Source organism: Callorhinchus milii, unplaced genomic scaffold (genome assembly GCF_018977255.1).
Source record: "Callorhinchus milii isolate IMCB2004 unplaced genomic scaffold, IMCB_Cmil_1.0 Scaffold11, whole genome shotgun sequence".
Taxonomy (NCBI): domain Eukaryota; kingdom Metazoa; phylum Chordata; class Chondrichthyes; order Chimaeriformes; family Callorhinchidae; genus Callorhinchus; species Callorhinchus milii.
In genome coordinates, this window is record NW_024704752.1 from 16431203 (window position 1) to 16448928 (window position 17726).

The following is a 17726-nucleotide window of genomic DNA, read 5'->3' on the forward strand; positions in this document are numbered from 1 at the left end:
TGTGTTATTTCAGCTTTGTTGTATTTTCAAGAGCAGAGTGATTTTTTCGTCTATTGAACAAACATCTCAGCCATTTTCTACTTCAGAGGAATTCAAACAGACTCCCTGTAAAGTGTTGGAATGTCATCATTTCTATTTAAACTGATTCAGGATCTAAGACCCACTCACTGTAATTCACTTTTGCAGAATGTGTGCATTGCTATATCTATCAGGGTCCCAAATATTCTTTGAGGTTTGGAAACAGCAACTTTACTCGAATCATCAGAACATGAGAAAGAATATCAGTTGACAAAGTTTAATTGAAGCCTATTAGAAAGATGTGTGACAATTTGGCCACCCAGTGTCACATCAAGCTAAAATAAATGTTCCAGCTCCACTGCAGATTTGGCACCATTATCAGCTTTTATAACACTGCAAGTTTGCATCATTAAATGCGCCACCTACCTCAGGCATGAGAGCAATATGGAACTGGCAGCATAATTGCAGTCTGAGAGCTACAGGTGCTGAAGGGTCAGCCAACGTGTTGATAAATAGAGCACACCTACCTAATTGCATGACTTCCTGGGGAGTTGAAAAAAAATGTGGCCAAGTTCAGCTTACAAATCAAGGACATCTACCTCGCTCTCTTCTACAATCCATTGCATAATTACGTGTGACAAAAAATCTTTTCTGACCGCTGATTCATTTTTTAATAACTTAAACTTTAATAACCTCCATATTTTCTTCTCTTTGTTCTCGTTTTAATACCAACCTTTCATTTAATTGTACAAGTTGCAGTAAATCAACATTATGAATCCAAACAAGTTTTGCTTAAATCTGCAGAAACTTACTATGGGGAACAAATTAGATTCCCCAGTACAGTATTTACTGCATATTTAATAAATGTCAAAAAAGAACAGGGAAACAACCACACCCATTAATTTCGAGGGAAATATTTTCATAGATATTCACTGACTCCCAAAATAACCAAGTGAAACTATAAGGAAGTGTATTACTCTGACAACAGACGATTTTGGGGGCAAAGAACCCTTCATAGTCAACAGCATGAGTTTATTTTATTTCAAGTTTAAGTGTTCCTGGTAAAGGCTGATGGCATCAATGTATGTGCAGGAGTATTTGGGGGACAGAAAAGAAAACTGTTTGTACAAGTGACTGAAACACAGACCCAGCCATTCACTGTAATCCTTCATGGCGGGAAATCCATTGAAACTATCTACCTAGAACTAAACTTCCTGAACTCAAAATTGACTCAGACCCATTTCAAAATTGAAATCGTTTATAATAAAAATAATACTTGCAACTGATATTGTCAGGAGGACATCTCAAAACGCTTCACAGAATTTACTGTAAAGTGTAGTTAGTGGCTGTGTATTTTGAAAGCAAAATATCAAATCAAATTGAAATATCAAATGTCAATTGGAAGTTGTTGAGGAATGGGTACTCTGGAGCAATTTGAACTTCAGAAGTGCAAAAGGGTTAGATTCAAAATCAGATATCAGACTTGACTAAATCAACATTCAAATAATAACTTCATTTTTATTAATGTCATGTCCTAACAGTTTTACCCTTTTATAAGGACACTTTGAAATTGCAAAAGCCCTATTTCAGTTAAGAATATCTATTCCTCAGAATAAATTGATGCATGCTAACTGCATTTCAAGATTTTTTGTAAAGATACTAAAACAACTACTCCAACCTTATACCTGAGATGAGCAAATCGCTATCGATGATTTGCTGATAGAAGTGGCCTTCAGATTGGATTTAACGGTACAAAAATCTACATTTTTCAGAAAATACAACATGCATGAGTAACACAGACAACATAGCGTATTCAGTTAGTTTGATTTGCAAGAATGTAGATTTTAAATTTGATCAAAAATTTAGGGGGAAAAAAATTAATTAGTAGGTTATACATCGTTATGATATTTTCAGGCTTACAAAAAAGCAAACTGAAATCAACACAGAAACTGTTTGTATAAAATGTTATGAAACTAGATTTGATGTCTGAACATTGCACAGTGCTAATTCGGTAACAACATTGCACTTCATGTAGTCGGTGGGGGAGGGGGGGGAGAGGTTTCACTGGTGATAAGTTTTGTGATTAAAAGCTCTTAGAATGAGAATTTTGTTAAAAGTGCACTTTGTCAAAGCGCACTAAACTCACCACTCCATAGAGCACCACCTATTATATGTTTTCTTCCACAATAAGACACTGCAACAAGATATTATACACTTCTATTCTGGCAATTGGTAGCCACTGCAAGTCCTTATCCACATGTTTAGTCCACCTTCTTCCAGGAGAGTAATGCCCAGGTTAAAATGTGGGCTTAGACATATATTCTTCCATTGTCTGTAACAAACATGCCACACTGTTAGTTTGAATAACCAAACATCACAAAAGAAAATCAAGATTTTAGAGATAAAACTATCTATAACTAAAACTATATAGGTTTATTGATATCATTCAAAATATCAGTTATATGAGAATGAAATAATGAAAGACAGACTTGATACAGGAACTGCAAGTCTGTGGTGTATTTAATGTGCCATTCTTCATGGAAGGAATTGTCATGGTAACTGAAATAGCCTCCACTGCATTGCCAGGAGAATACAAATAATCAAAATAAAATGGCTGTAGAATAAGTAACATAATGGAACAATTTACTGCACAGTATTCCAATGCTGGGGTTTATTTTCTCAGAGATACAGAGACATAGATCCTATTCTCAAATCACTCATGTTGCAATGAGATAGATAAACAGATTTGTATTTTTACATCTGTTTCGTTTTCTTTTGCTGAAAAGGGCATGTGTCGAATTCTTACTAGAAACAGAGAGAACGTAATGAAACAGAGAGTATGTAACGAGGGGTAAAAAGATAACTGAGCTGATTTAATTAATTTTCGAAACTTAATCACCAATATTTTCAGTCCAAGATGAACAAAGAATATACATGATAAACGTTTCCAATTTGTGGCAGATCAAACAGACAGAATAAAGTATTGCGCACTGTGGAGCCCTGTAGCTCAGTGGTTAGAGCACTCGCCTTTCAAGCGAGACACCTGGGTTCATTTCCAGGCAGGGCGAAACCTTGGGCAAGTTTCCTTACTCCACACGCCTAATAATAATCCCTTCAAAACAAAACAATAATAAATTGGTCATTTTCAATCCACGACTGTTTGTGGGACACTGCTGTGCGCAATTGGCTGCTGCGTTTCGCCCACAAATATACAGTCAATTCACTTTACAGCATATTCTGTGAAGCGCTTTAAGACGTCGAGAAGACGTGAAAAGCGCTATAACAAATGCAAGGATTATTATTATTATTATTATTATTATTGATGGTTTAGGAATCTCTGCTGTGAACGTTGCAGACCTTGCATTCAGTTTACATTACAATGAATGAACAAATAGTACAAATGATTGAGAACAGTACTTTTCTCTGACTCAGTTGCTGCATTTACCTCTTGTAACATATCTGCTTCCTCTATTGCTTTTGGTATGCTTTCCTTTGAGGTGTCTTGCAACTCTCCTCCCATTAGAAATTCATCTAGTATGAAATAGGCCTTCTCAAAATTAAAGATGATGTCTAGTTCACACACCTGAAATCAGTAACAAAAAGACTTTGAAAAAAAACAATACTATTGATTCATAGCATTGTTTACCAGCAAAAGGGGAGAAAGCCAAAGTACAACAGTGTACATCTTTATTAAATCAAACATATTAGTTACATTTGAGAGTGAAACTAATTCTGATTGAGATTCTTGCTACAATATTATGGGTATTATACCCTTCAAGCACAACAGAACGGTTCATTTTCAATGGGTCGCTACAACAATTCATGAGCATGTTACTCACATCTGCCTCTGTGTGAGGGAAAGTCATCAGGTTAGAAAACTCCCCTGTTGTAACATGAATTCTGAGCCTTTTTATTTCACTGCATTTCAAACAGAAACACTCTACCCAAGTACAGACATAATGGAAACAGTCAATAGAATAATTTTAGGGAAATCCCATTTTACTTTACACACATTTCCCTAATTATCCCATACTACTGTTGTGTACCTTTTCTAATGTAATGTAACATATATTAACATCTTCTTGCCAAAGCTTCCATAAGCCATTAGGTAGGAATGACGAAGCTGGTTTATTCTTCCGTTTCTCCAACAACATGAGCTGATAACTCCATCATATGATCAAAAGTTGTTTGGCCAGAAACAGGAATATGTTTAACATTCCATGTCCTTACAGTACCGCCTGAATGGAATCACATTCGAACGTAATCTGGCAGCTAAAAACAAAAAGATGCAACGTTGCGCTCAGCATCACTTGTAACCATAGCAACTCACACCTAACATTTACTGCGATGCGACCAATACCAAAAATCAATTCTGCTTTACAATCTATGACCATCAGCTATCAATCACGTGCCTTCCAGCCCAGTTTTGTTTAGTCCATCACCCCTGCGCAAGGCTATCTATCACGTTTGAACTGTACTCGAGCAGGAATCAGCGCTTCAGAAGTGAAGGAGTGAGAATCAGAATTTTAGGAATATTTCTGAAGCAACAACCCACAAGAGCCGATAAATAAAATTACATAAAATGAGCTGGCTCTAATTCAGTGTCAACTTCTTTTACATTTTCAATCCTGGAGCTCTTTAGCATCTCTGAATTGTAGCTGAGGCTTTGCACTTAATTCCAGGAAATCATCACCCTATTGTGTTTGACTCAGGGGCAAGTGCTTATTATGAGCAAATGAGACAATTTAATGAATTGTGGAACTAAGCACAAAATGAGTTTGAAATTAGGAGGAAGCGACTTCCAGTTTAGCGTGCCTTTGTTCTTGTACCTGAAATAACAGCTATGCTTAAAAGAAGTAGTGTGTACCATTCTATTCATTATGAGTAATTATTCACTCACATGTTTCTGCAAAAGGATACACATGACCACTTCATCTTCCAAAGTCTGAAATGTGTTTCAAAATCCAATCCCTTATTGTGCTTCAGGCTCAGCCTCAATCGTAATTCTAATCAACTGCTTACTACTATTACTTTGTGGAGTCCTGTATCTCATTACTATTACTTTGTGGAGACCTGTAGTCCTGGTTAGAGCACTCGCTTTGCAAGCGAGAGACCCGAGTTCAATTCCAGGCAGAGGGCGAAACCTTGGGCAAGTTTCCTTACTCCACACAGAGCCTAATAATAATCCCTCCAAAACCAAAAACAATAATAAATTGGTCATTTTCAATCTACGACTGTTTGTGGGACATTGCTGTGCGCAATTGGCTGCCGCGTTCGCCCACAAATATACAGTCAATTCACTTTACAGTCTGTTCTGTGAAGCGCTTTGGGACATCCTCCCGACGTGAAAAGCGCTATATCAAATGCAAAGATTATTGTTATAGATTATTATTAAATGCACGGCACTGAAACACATCTCATTGACTGTTACTGTGGTTACCTGTGGAACTGCCTATTAACTGCTTTAGAACACATACAGATATATCGCAATGACAAATCTGGCCACATTTATGGCAACAGAATAAATCCAGTGATAAGGGCCTTGTAGTGACAGCTTTCTGCATATTAACTGATCTTAGCAAATTTGCAACAATGCAAACATGGATATATTGAAGTCTTAATGCTCTTTAAACAAATATTATTAGATTTTGAGAGTTTAAGGGGGGAATGGGGCTGTTTTGAAGATGGTCACTTCCTATAGGGAACCAACACTTATAACAAATTACACCAAACTTTGGCAAGCAAAATACTTTGAAAAAATGTTATTTCTGAATTCTATTTATTCAGCAATTTCAAAATAATATCTTTTGACTTTTTTTTGAGGAAGGACATACAATAAAATTAATTCTGTGGTACGTGTTCAAAATGTTGATCCTGAATACAAACGCATGTTGCCAAACATTTTCTTTCGGTGCAAAAATTTTGTCTTTTTTTCTTTGAAACTGTGTATTTTGTGGAATTGTTTTTTTAAAAAAATGAATAAAAATAGTTCAGGACAACATGGTGCTTGGATGATGTAGTCCAGTGATGAATGGCCAATGCTTTTGGTCGGCCAACAAAATTAATCTTCTCGATTGAATATTTCTTGATTGATGGCATCAATCAAGAAATATTCAATCACGAAAATCCTGGAAATACACTACCGATCAAACATATGTCCATGGATCCAGGCAGCAATTCACATTGACTCTCCCTTCCCACTTTGCTTCCCTCTAGCAAAGCTCCCAGTCTCTGATCCTTGTCTCCCAGATGGTTTTACCTTGAATTGGAAACTCATTTGTCAAGTCATGTCATCACATTGTGCAAGGTACCAATGACCTTCCCTTCCAATCTTGTATTACTATAGTCGTACAATTAGCATTATAGTAGAAAAATTAGCTTAATTAGAATATATTATTTCATGAGTCTTCTCAAATTGTGAATAATAGAGACCAAGGATTAGTGTCTGACAAATAGCTCCATTACTGGAAACCACTAAGCATAAATCTGAGGTTATTATCAGTCAGAATACAATTTATATTCCATATCCATTTATATATGAGTCATGCCGCAATTAACAGTCCCAGGACTCCATAGGTAAGAAGTGTGAATTTCGGCATTTGACCCAATTAGAATACAGATATGTATCTAACACGCTGTTAGCAGATTCTGTTGTCAGAGTTTCGAGTCTGCAACAGATCCGAAACAACGTTTTTTGTTATTACATTCATTGCAGAAGGCTACATGCCAGACTGTGATACTGTCTCCCAACGGTGTTTTAAAGCGATACAAAAAGGAGAACTTTACAGTGATGCAAATTTGAATACTGTAAACAGTGGTTAACCACCACAAAGAGGTAAATTGACGCATCAATAGCTCTTTCCAGATTTCCAGGCCAATGTTTGAAGAAAACGTACATTTCCAAAGTATCTGTCCAGCAACTCCACGTAACGATGGATGATTTCCAGAGTCAGAAGTTCATTATCTTGCTCTTCTATCGCACAACAGAAATATAAACTAGCATACCTGAAAAACATTTTTAAAAAGTGTCATGTCAATTTATGTACAGCACCAGCTTAACTATCTTCAGTTTATTGACTGTACCATTTCACAATAAGCATGATGGCATCAAAGTATCTAGTGAGATTGTCAAATTATCTCAACAGTGAAGGAAAATATTTGCTTATGCTTCATTGACCAGTAAAACATAAAATATTGACTAATAAAATATAAGCATATCTTACAAAATAAATAACCCATGAATTTACCTATTAGTTATAACTTAAAGAACTGCAGAACTGGTACAATTGTGGTTTATTATAAACTGGCCAGAATAAAATATTCCAAATCCAGTGGGGTATATACAGTACTTCTCATGTGTAAGTTAACTGCAAAGCACGGTAAGCTGAAGCCCTGACACGTAAGGTAGTCCTAATGTGCCTTGTCCTGGTCTAAACAATAAGAATACCTTATATTTATATAGCATCCTTCATGCAGGATAGCATCTCGGAACACTGCATTCTGAACAGCAGCTATTAAAAATATATCACACCAACAAAAGCATTTTTAACATCCAAATATTTTGAACTAAAAAGAACGATTTCAATGTGCAAACGGGCATTTTACGTGTGACAGCACAAACCTTTTAGAAATAATTTTGACGTCTCGCCAGTTCACAAAGCTGCACATTTTAGGTTGTCGAGACAGCACAATCTGAACAAGTTCCCGAATGATCTTTTTTTTGTCCTTTTCAAGCACTGTGCTGTACCACTTCTGCAGCCTCAGTTTGCCTTGACGGCTGAATAGCAGCATGAAACGCATCTGTGGCAGAATTTTTAAAAAATCATCGTTTATCCTTAAAAATTGTGATAATAATAATAATAATGACAATAACAACAACAAAATTACATTTGTATAGGGCCTTTCACGTCAGGAGGACGTCCCAAGGCGCTGGACAGACAGAGTTACGGACCCGAGCTGAGGGTCAGGGTGGGGGAGGGTGGAGGGCAGGGGGGAAGCAGGGAGATCGAAAGCAAGGTCGAAGAGGATGGTCTTGAGATGGGTCTTGAAGGTGGCGAGGGAGGGGGCGAGATGGAGGGACTGCGGGATGGAGTTCCAGAGGGTCGGAGCAGAGTGGCAGAAGGCCCGCCCGCTGATAGTGGGGTGAGCAAGGCGGGGAATGTGAAGCAGACCGGAGCCCGCTGAGCAGAGGGAGCGAACAGGGTGGTAGGGGGTTAGGAGTTCGGAGAGGTAGGGGGGAGCAAGACCATGGAGGGCTTTGAAAGTGAGGACCAGGATCTTGAACTGTATCATCTGTGTGATGGGATATAAGCTGATAAACCTGCATAGCTACCAATTTGCTCAAAAAAAGTTTTCTTTTCGCAGTTTGGCTACAATCACAGTCACTACACTATTTAGTAAATCTTTTTATTTAGATTAGTAGTGAGGTATTTTACTCATATCTCTGAGACAAACCTGCTCTACCGTGTATCGTATTCATTTTGAAAACTTAGATCAAGGATTTGAACTGGACTGAACTAGTAATTCTGAACTACAAAATATCTACGGAGGATCTCTAACCAACATCGCTAACGAAGAGCAAGAGAGAGAGGACAAATCAGAGTGCACGTACAGTCACAAAGCTTTCCTAAGGGATAAAAATCTTCTGATGGTTATTTTTTAACTGAAATAAAAGCATTAATCACTAGTTCTATAAATCAAACTCGTAAAGAATAGGCTTAGCAGAACTATTATCAGCTATTATAATGGAGCAGAGAGCCTGATAAAGTATATGCACTTTTCCGTAATAAAAAAATAAAACTGTACTGAAGATTAAAAGTCAGAAATCTGGCCTATTGAACATTACTATATTCATGACTGTTTGTGGGACATTGGGGCTGTGCACAATTGGTTGCTGCATTTTGCCCACAAAATACACAGTCACTACACTTTAAGAGTGCATTCTGTGAAGCGCTTTGAAATGTCTCAATGACGTCATAAGGCACTATATCAAATGCAAGGATTAGTATTATTACAATGCAGTAAAATCTTGATCCACTTTTGTTCATATTCTTATCCAGAACATTCCCTAAATTTATATTTGTTTGACCAATTGATAGGCTGCTTGCATGAATGGTCATAAATGTGAGTGTTTGGATTGTAAGCGTCAGTCCCAATTCCGACTTCCTACTGTAGATATGCTTAATGCTTAATGTTCTGAATAACCTCATCATGTGCATTACAAAATAAATGACCAAGAAAATAATCTCATCTCAGGCTTCAGTGAAAGAAACCGCTGACACTTTACTCTTACAATTAAGAACCTCTTTTAATCATCCCAAACACTCATTTTTCCTTGCCCAAGATATTAAAGAGGCATTGTCTTCCTGTGACCAGCTTTTCTTCAACTTGAGCGGCGTGTACATTTCATCAGGGGTTTGGCATTAAGCGCTCTGGGATGCTTTGCTGCATGAGGGATGCTGTAAAAATGCAAGTTGTTGTTACGTGATGAGTGCTGTATAAATTCAAGTTGTTGCAAGTTATGTCACACGCGACATAATGATAAATTTCGACGTGAGGCAAGCCGTCCCATTTTGTGCTCGTAAAGGAATGATTGGCCAAAGACTACTTATCATGACTGCCGTTGTGCCTGTCTAATTTAATGTGAAGGAGGACTAGCCCTGCTCACCAGGGGTGGAGCAGCTGAGTAAGTGAGTAAGGCTACAGCTGCACATTTTGTGCTCGCACGCAATCTGGCCCTGCTTCCAAACAATGCTTTTAATAGCGATGGGCACAATAAGATCACTATCATGTATGTCACTGCAGTTGACCTAAAAAGGAAGTGGAATTGGGCAAGTTAAGGATGCGTTGGAGTAACTTGTAAAGAAAAATAAGGCCTACTGTTCTTTTGAATGTACAATATAAAGGATCGCATTCATACACCAGGACACAGGGCAACTTCAATGTAAATCATGGGATAAGTTGCTAATGCTATTATTTTTTTAAGGGCATTTCAAACGTTATCACAAGACTGCACTGTGAAGGGGAAAGGAGCCAAGCAAAAGCCTTTCATTTGAAACTGCATACTCTTTAATCTCACTAGATGGCATCAGACTATACTGTAGTGTTCGAGGCCTTTGTACTCTGGTCAAACAAACACATATTGATCACAGAGAGCAATGTCCTTCTATTGCAATTCTCTCTGGTTTCTGAAAGGCATCCAGGAATACAACAGGTTAAACACATTAGCTTTCAGAGATTTGGTTATGTACTGTATTGCTGCATAATACATTACTGCAGTTTGTGCTTCCGGTCAGGAGACATGTACATGAGCCAAAAGTTTGTCAAACGGCGGTACTATGTTCCTAGTCCGATTGATACTGGTGCTTAAGCTCAGGTTGTGATTGAAGCTATCAAATATCCATGAATGAAGAGTGAATAAATTACTTGTGCAGATAATAAGGGACTGAATGGAAGATCCAAAGTGTTAAAGCTCTTTCCAATTTAGTGTTTCTGGTGACTTAAATGGGTTCTGCAGCAATATTGAATGCAGTTTTATTATTTCTCCTCCCTGTTGCTTTCCAAATCCTTTGACTTATTTTTTCTGTGAATGTTAGCTGTGTCATGTGAAATTTAGTTTGTTTGTATAAAGCTACTTTTTTACGCTTACAAATTCATCCACAAAATACATGGTCAATTAATGCTTTAAAACACATTGAGATGTCTTCTTTATATGAATGGCGCTACAGCTATGTCAAATGCAAAGGAGGTGGGAAATAAACTTTTGTTTTACACGGAAGAAAATAAAACTAAAGAGTATGCAGAAAATGCTAAAGAGTAACAACAACTTACATTCATATATTGCCTTTTATATAAATGCAAACATCTCAACATAATTTACAGAATGATAGTGATTGGAAATGAAGTACAGTTGTGAAGGCAAGTGTGGGAAATGAAGAAAGGGCAGTAATTCCCACAGATTAAACAATAAAGGGAAGGAGAAATAATAATAAATTGATAAGAAATTCCAAGCCTGGAGGAAACCAGGCAGCTGGAGCGCATTGCCAGGGGGTGGCCTTTTCTATAAACCTCGTACTTTCCCAGAATTGAAGCAAATAGAAATATATTGGCAGTGAACAGAAGATGCGGCAGAAAGATCTGGTGAGGAGATGTTGCCAGAACCCCAAACACAACAACAACAACATGCATTTATGTAGCGTTCTTCACACTGGATGGTGTCTCAGAGCACTTAAACACAGCCTCAATTAAACGTGCATTGGCCCAAGTGCATTACTGTTCGTGATCAGAATGTGATCAGTGCCTGTCAATATGATTCTGTATCTTTAAAAGACCTTGGATCTCTAATAAAATATTGGGTTATCTCTATTTAATACGTTACCCTTCAAAAAATAAACTTATTTATAATGTTACCCATTTGCAGTAATATTCTGTTGATTACTAAATGTCTGTTGTACCTGAGTTTTCAGCAGCAATTACTAAACAATGTGACTGATGTTTCTTTTTCTCTTAGAAACATAGGAACAGGAATAGGACATTCAGCCCGTCTTCCCCAATGCGAGCACACGTCCTGTCCTGATTGTGATCAACTAATTAAGCACAAACCAGAGATTGAGTATTTGGTCATTCCTGCTCTGTAAAACTTGATGTCAAAGCTACTGAGCCATCTCGGATCTCACATGTGAAGAAGAGCATCCTCTGTATGGCTACCTCAGACTTGCTGCACATCCCTTGCTCATTCCAAAGCACAATTGGATCAAGCCATTAGATCCCAACCTCTGGAATTCCCTCCCTCTACACGCATGTCTTATCCCCTCTCTATTTTTATTTTTAAGTTCCTGACTGTCCAGAGCCTTGGGACGTCCTCCCAACGTGAAAGGGGCTTTACAAATGTAATTCTGTATTGTTTGTAAGTCCCATCTTAAAACTTAACTCTTCGACCGTGTCTTTGGACACCTCTCCCTTGCCCATGTTTCCTTTCCATTTCTTTTCCAACCATAGCAAAACATACTGACTCAGGCTGGAGAATGGCAAGTGACAACTCTTGGAAACTTCACCTGTGGGACTATGTTTGGGGACACATGCACACATGCACACACACAATTTTCTTGTGTGCTACATCCATCTAAGATTTGATAACAATTACATATTAAACACTACAATGCTTTGACTTGATAGGGTGCTGCAAAAGTACAAATTCCTTTTGTGTTTGCCAAACAGTATTTTCTGTCACACACCCTGTTCGAAAACATCTCAACTCCTTTGAATAACAGCTTCTGGGTGTTGTTCATGGGTGTTGCAGAACTGCATGAAGAGCGATGTAAATATGTGTGGCATCATCTGGCAATGTCATTGCGGCCTCAGGGGCTGATTATACAATTGTCACCTGATTTGGGGATTAATTAGGGACTATTGTTGCCGGCTTCATCGAGCACTGATTGGCGGAAAGGTACAAAATTAGCTGCTACTCTCAAATTGGTCTCCAGTGTATAAAAATGGGGTGGATTATTGAATAACCTGGAATAGCTGGTCAGAGGAATACTTGGCAACAATTAAATTCACACCAGTGTCTTTGGGCACCGGTCCAAGTTCTGTGTCCTATTTATCAACTCGATTCAATAACATTTTCTTAAGTGTTGTGCTCTGCCCCAGAATGTAGAATGTAGAATGAAGAAATAAGCATTTCCAGTGTGTGGATGCAGCTGTCACATTCATTGCATTTGTGGATTGGCTGTGTGTCAAATTGTCAATTATAAATTAAATTTCCCAGGGTCAATATCAGTGATGAATTAAGAAATGTTTGTTTCTCTAATATTTGAATCTATTGAGTGGATTGTGCTAACTACAACTAGCCATCAACATCTCATTAAAGCCCTAACTAACCTCTTCCACCCCCACTTCCTCCTCTCCACCTACTCAAAGAGTTATAGGCATTTTGACATTTTATTACTGAACAGATTTCAACCCAAGATCAACCATTTTAGCTAACTGAGAGTCATAGCTATCGTCTTGATACAGATATATCGCTCTGCTAAAAACTTTTCTCAAAGAAAATGCCTTGCCATACAAATTGCTTATCTGGCACATGTTACTGCACATTTCGTAATGAATCTAAATATTTGTTAAGACTTCTCTGATACTGGTAACAGAATAAGCAATAGAGAAAAGGAAATCTCATCTCTGCACCAATGTCAGACCTATTCTGAAATGGGTTTTGTTTATGTCTGAATATGATCATTTGATAGTAGCACAAACAAATCAGTCAGATTTCAAGCCATATCTTATTTACACTCAGTAAATACACCCAGTAAAAAAAAACTGCATATCTGTTTTACAAGGAGTGTGAAATTAGACATAGCAACTCATTAGTCTTAAAGGTCTTGACATTCAATAATTTTTTTTTACAAGGGAGTAAATTACTTAAATTTCAAATAAATATTTGAACAGCCCTATCCTCAATCTCGGCAATGCAGAAAAACCTGTTCAGCCAGGTTATCAGGTGCTGCAGTCATGTACAGCAAAGTGGCTGAGGAGTTTCACCAAAATTGTTTAACTACTAATAGTACAAATTCTCGTCTCCGTCTTATCGAAATGTACAAGTCAGTGTCACTGTGCACCGCAGATGCCCTGATCTTAATTCAAAGTAATTGCCACATCTTAGTTAGACCAGGTGTGTTAACTACACCTGCACAAACAGGTACAGACATTTCAAAATGCCACTGACATTTACAGCCCGGTCCTCGGCACTGTCAGACACTTTGAGATCCACCGAGCACTTGAAAAGAAGTTGGACTTACCATTCTTCTTCAGAGCGTAAGGTCCCGATGGCTTAACGTTTCCCAAATCTGAGGAGGAAACATTTCCTGAGAAGCTGACTTTCAGGAAACCATTCCTGAAATCCCACAATTCTTTGAAGTGAAAGCTCCACCCTGTCCAGGATCTCTGCCCTGGAACCTGCTTGTGCATTACACATTAACTAAGAAGCAAAGGGATTAACCTCTCCTCGTGCTTTCGTTATCTTAAAGTCGGATCTTTTCATTCTTATCCTTATCCCGTACTGCACAAACAGAGTAGAGGAAAACTCCTTGTAAACATGTCATGAATTGTTTTAACACTCGAGTCATTGTTTCAAGACTTGTACATTGCCTATAATAATAATAAATAATAATAATTATCCGAATCATTAACTGTGAGTGTAACATTTGGGTCTTGAATGAAAAATCTCCCTGCTATTTAAGTGTTCTAGGGTTGGTAAAACAATCCTTTGTGACTAATAGAAAATGTAAACACAAGTGCAGTTAAATTTTTCATGGCTTGCTTTATTTATACTGTTGTTGAGCACAAGTCCCTTTTTCCCCAAATACTCCAAAAGTACTCTTTCATGTTTTGTAAACAATTTGATCACGGTTTAATTTTTGAAAGGTTTTTAATGGTATGAAAATCCTGTTTTGTTTTAAATTTAGCCCAGACGTGTAAAGCAATCTGTGTAACTTTGTACCTGAATTTATTCTGCCCTCCTACACTGTGGAAGGCAAACAACACCCTTGAGTGAGTGACTTGAATGAAAATGCCGATTTCTTCCTGGTTTAGCTTAATTTGCATTTCACAAGTAGTTATGAAGGTATTTTATTGCCCAGAACCTGGAAGTAAATGTTTACAGGGAATTCGTATGGGATCACAGGCTCTAATAGTATCATTGGCAAAGCAAATGCTCTGGAGGTAGCAAAGCTTTATGCCACAGGATTATCAGTTTAGATAAATCCTGTCAACCCTTTGCACCTTCATTGCTGGCTCCTCTTCGACCGCGACCGCGCCTTCCGTCACCTTCCTACTCTCACCCTCCCTGCCCTCCACCTCTTCTGTTCCCAACCCTCAGCTCAGGACGAAATCCCTGACTGTATATATCAATATAATTTTTTGTCGTTGTTTGAACCTGGGAAAAATCAAGGGCTCCTGCTCCGGATCAGTGTATCAGCAATTTCTGTTAGGGGGTCAATGTATATGAACGTTGAATATAAAATAAGGATGTGTTTGGCTACCATGCAGTCGATTTAGCTTCTATGGAAACCAACTAGGCATCAGCAATTTTGACCTCTAGACAGCAGTAACAACAACAAGATTACATTTGTATAGCTCCTTTCACGTCGGGAGGACGTCCTAAGGCACTGGACAAAGAACAGCATTTCAGACCCGAGCTGGGGTCTGGGGCGGAAGGGAGGGGAGGGGAAGGGGGGTGGCCGATGGCATGGTCGAAGAGGAGGGTCTTGAGGCGGGACTTGAAGGAGGCTAAGGAGGGGTTGAGGTGGAGTGAATGGGAGATGGAATTCCAGAGGTTGGGGCACAGTGGCTGAAGGCTCTCCCGCCAATGGTGGGGCGGGTGGAGCAGGCCAGAGCCGGCTGAGCGGAGGGAACGGGCAGGTTGGTAGGGGGTTAGGAGGTCGCAGAGGTAGGGTGGGGCGAGGCCATGGAGGGCTTTGTATGTGAGGACCAGGATCTTGAACTGGTTCCTCTGAAGGATAGGGAGCCAGTGGAGTCCGGCGAGAGTGGGGGAGATGGGGTCACGGAGTTTGGTGCGGGAGAGGACATGGGCTGGATTATCTGCAGCCTGTGGAGGGAGGAGTTGGGAAGGCCGATAAACAGAGGCTGGGAGAAGGCCAGCCCGAGATAGGATATGGTACCGGGAAACCCAAGAAAGGGGGAGAGAAAAATTCAAAAGAGATGGTTTATTCTCAAAACATACTGCGTTATTAACACCAAGAAGACTTTTAATTAAGTCAGTGCAAAACTACACAGTTATTCTCAGTTTGACAGTACAGTAATCATTTGTGAAGCGCTTTGAAATGTTTGGATGTGATAAGGTGACAGAAACATGTCACTTCTTTGGTTTTCCTTAACCTGTAAGCAGCACATTAATTTTCTAAGGAACCGACATCCTTACCACACGTCTGATTCCCTTACTTGAAGAGAGTACTGATCCTGATGTGACGAGTCGCTTTGTTTTCTCTTTTGTTTTAATTTCTTAATTTGTTGCTAAGAGTTTGGTAGAAACCCAGTACTAATAATCGAGATAAAACGAAAATCCTCCACAGCTGGAGATCTGAATTAAACCAGGAAATGCTGGAAACGAGTCACAGAAGCAGGTCACATTAGCAATTCCTCGCTGGTGGTATTAAAGCTATATGTACAGGAGAAGGGCTCTCACCTCACACCTTCATAGGTTATTTATAGATGGCTTACATGTGTTGGAATTGAGCAGTTAAAATTGGTCTCCTCCATTCTGGAAGAGATTGCAGCAGACAATAGCTTTCTGAGGTCACACTCACTCCACGCGGGGATTCTAGTTTCAATATATTGAACCGTTTCCTAAGTTCTGCAAACTCGTAAACTGGAAAACAAAGCCACATTTACCTTATGCTGGCCTTACTCCCAGATCACTGTGTTCCTCTGGAGGAATGTTGGTTCAAAAACTGGAAACAGAGAGCTTCGAGTCCAAGTCAGGCTGCTTTGATGGAACAATAGTACACGCACAAAATAAGTGTTGATTGCGCTTTTTGTTCTCGCAAGTAATCTGTTTAAAGCGATTAGGATACAGAGCTGTGAGAAAAGTAAACATTAGAGCAAAGACCTTGGGAAATGAACATTTTGGACATTGTGGCTATAACAATACGATGGTGATAATAACATTAATCATCAATAGTGCATCAGAGCAGCCCCCTCAGACACAACAGCGTCAGGAACTCCCTGCTAACCTCCCCCACCCCACCCTCCCCCACCCCATCTGTGAATATTTTTTTTAGACACAACAGTCCTTTTAACGATCTTGAGAAGGTCGTGCGGACAAAACTAGGTTACAGCGCAGAACCTTCTACTCACATATCTGGGATGTAAAGTTAATATATTCTATGCCAAGAAGTCCATCGTTTGTAGGCGAACACAGCAGCTAATTTTCACATATCAATATCCCACAAACAATCTTAAAGTTGAATGACAGGTTTTATTGTTGGCCAAGACACCAAGAGAAACCCCCTTCTCTACTTTGTGCAACACTAATATTGGAGTATTACCTGTAGCTTTTTTTCCCCCTTGTATAATTCCAGCGTCAACAGGTGGGCAAAGATGTACAGGAACACTTCTCAGTTATGCACCCTGGGTGAGGAGATATACCAGGTAAATATGTACTATATGAGCTGCATTCATACTCTCATCCCAGTGAGCCTTTCTACCATATTCCACTTTTCTAGGTCCTGCCAAGACTAATGAAACACACGAAGCCTGGATGTCAGGATTGGGCTTCTCATTCAATCCTACCTGGAAATATCCAATCCTCCGCACAGAAGCTCCTGCAAAACTTCTTTCCTCCGAATCCTTGCATCTCTTTTCATCTGAATTTTATAAAACCTCAGAAATTGCTCCGATCAGACTTTAAATTTCTTTAGAAAACTGGCTCTCTCATCTCTTTCCCTTCCCACTGTAAAATCTGTTGAGGTTCAATAGTTGAAAATATTTTCACCAAACCAAGCACATGATATACATTCTCCTCAGATTCTGAGCTTCCTGCTAAGAAGTGTTTAACCATCTTTGAACGGCACTGTTTGGCTGCAAATGTTTAGGGCCTGAAAAACCTTTTAAGAATGAACTGTTGAAATCAGCTTCTGCAAAGCGGAAGGAGCCAGCAAGGGTTGAATAATGTAAAATTAGATAAGAGGCTTTGA

The 17726-nt window shown here is 39.0% G+C and overlaps 1 protein-coding gene and 1 non-coding gene across 3 annotated transcripts; one reads left to right on the plus strand and one right to left on the minus strand.

The window, feature by feature from the left end:
- Window positions 1–716: 716 nt before the first annotated feature.
- Window positions 717–16534, minus strand: LOC103175336 (adaptor related protein complex 1 subunit sigma 3). 2 transcript variants are annotated; one of them, XM_007888354.2, is made up of 5 exons: window positions 16423–16534; window positions 7640–7818; window positions 6915–7023; window positions 3464–3601; window positions 717–2350 (listed from the first exon to the last, which is right to left on the minus strand). In XM_007888354.2, the coding sequence occupies exons 2-5, from the start codon at window positions 7816–7818 to the stop codon at window positions 2315–2317; spliced, it is 462 nt and encodes a 153-aa protein (XP_007886545.1). In that variant the 5' UTR covers window positions 16423–16534; the 3' UTR covers window positions 717–2314. The 2 variants fall into 2 exon arrangements, with proteins under 2 accessions (XP_007886545.1, XP_007886528.1); XM_007888337.2 differs by lacking the exon at window positions 16423–16534 and adding an exon at window positions 13812–14037.
- Window positions 3015–3086, plus strand: trnae-uuc. The gene has a single exon. It is a non-coding gene; the product is annotated as a tRNA-Glu (tRNA).
- Window positions 16535–17726: the final 1192 nt, after the last annotated feature.

Coding starts and splice junctions, on each gene's coding strand:
- LOC103175336 (XM_007888337.2), bottom strand. Junction 7,024..7,639: donor GTCAAAATTATTTCTAAAAG/GTTTGTGCTGTC, acceptor AATGTTTTTCAG/GTATGCTAGTTTATATTTCT. Junction 3,602..6,914: donor TGGACAGATACTTTGGAAAT/GTACGTTTTCTT, acceptor TACTGATTTCAG/GTGTGTGAACTAGACATCAT.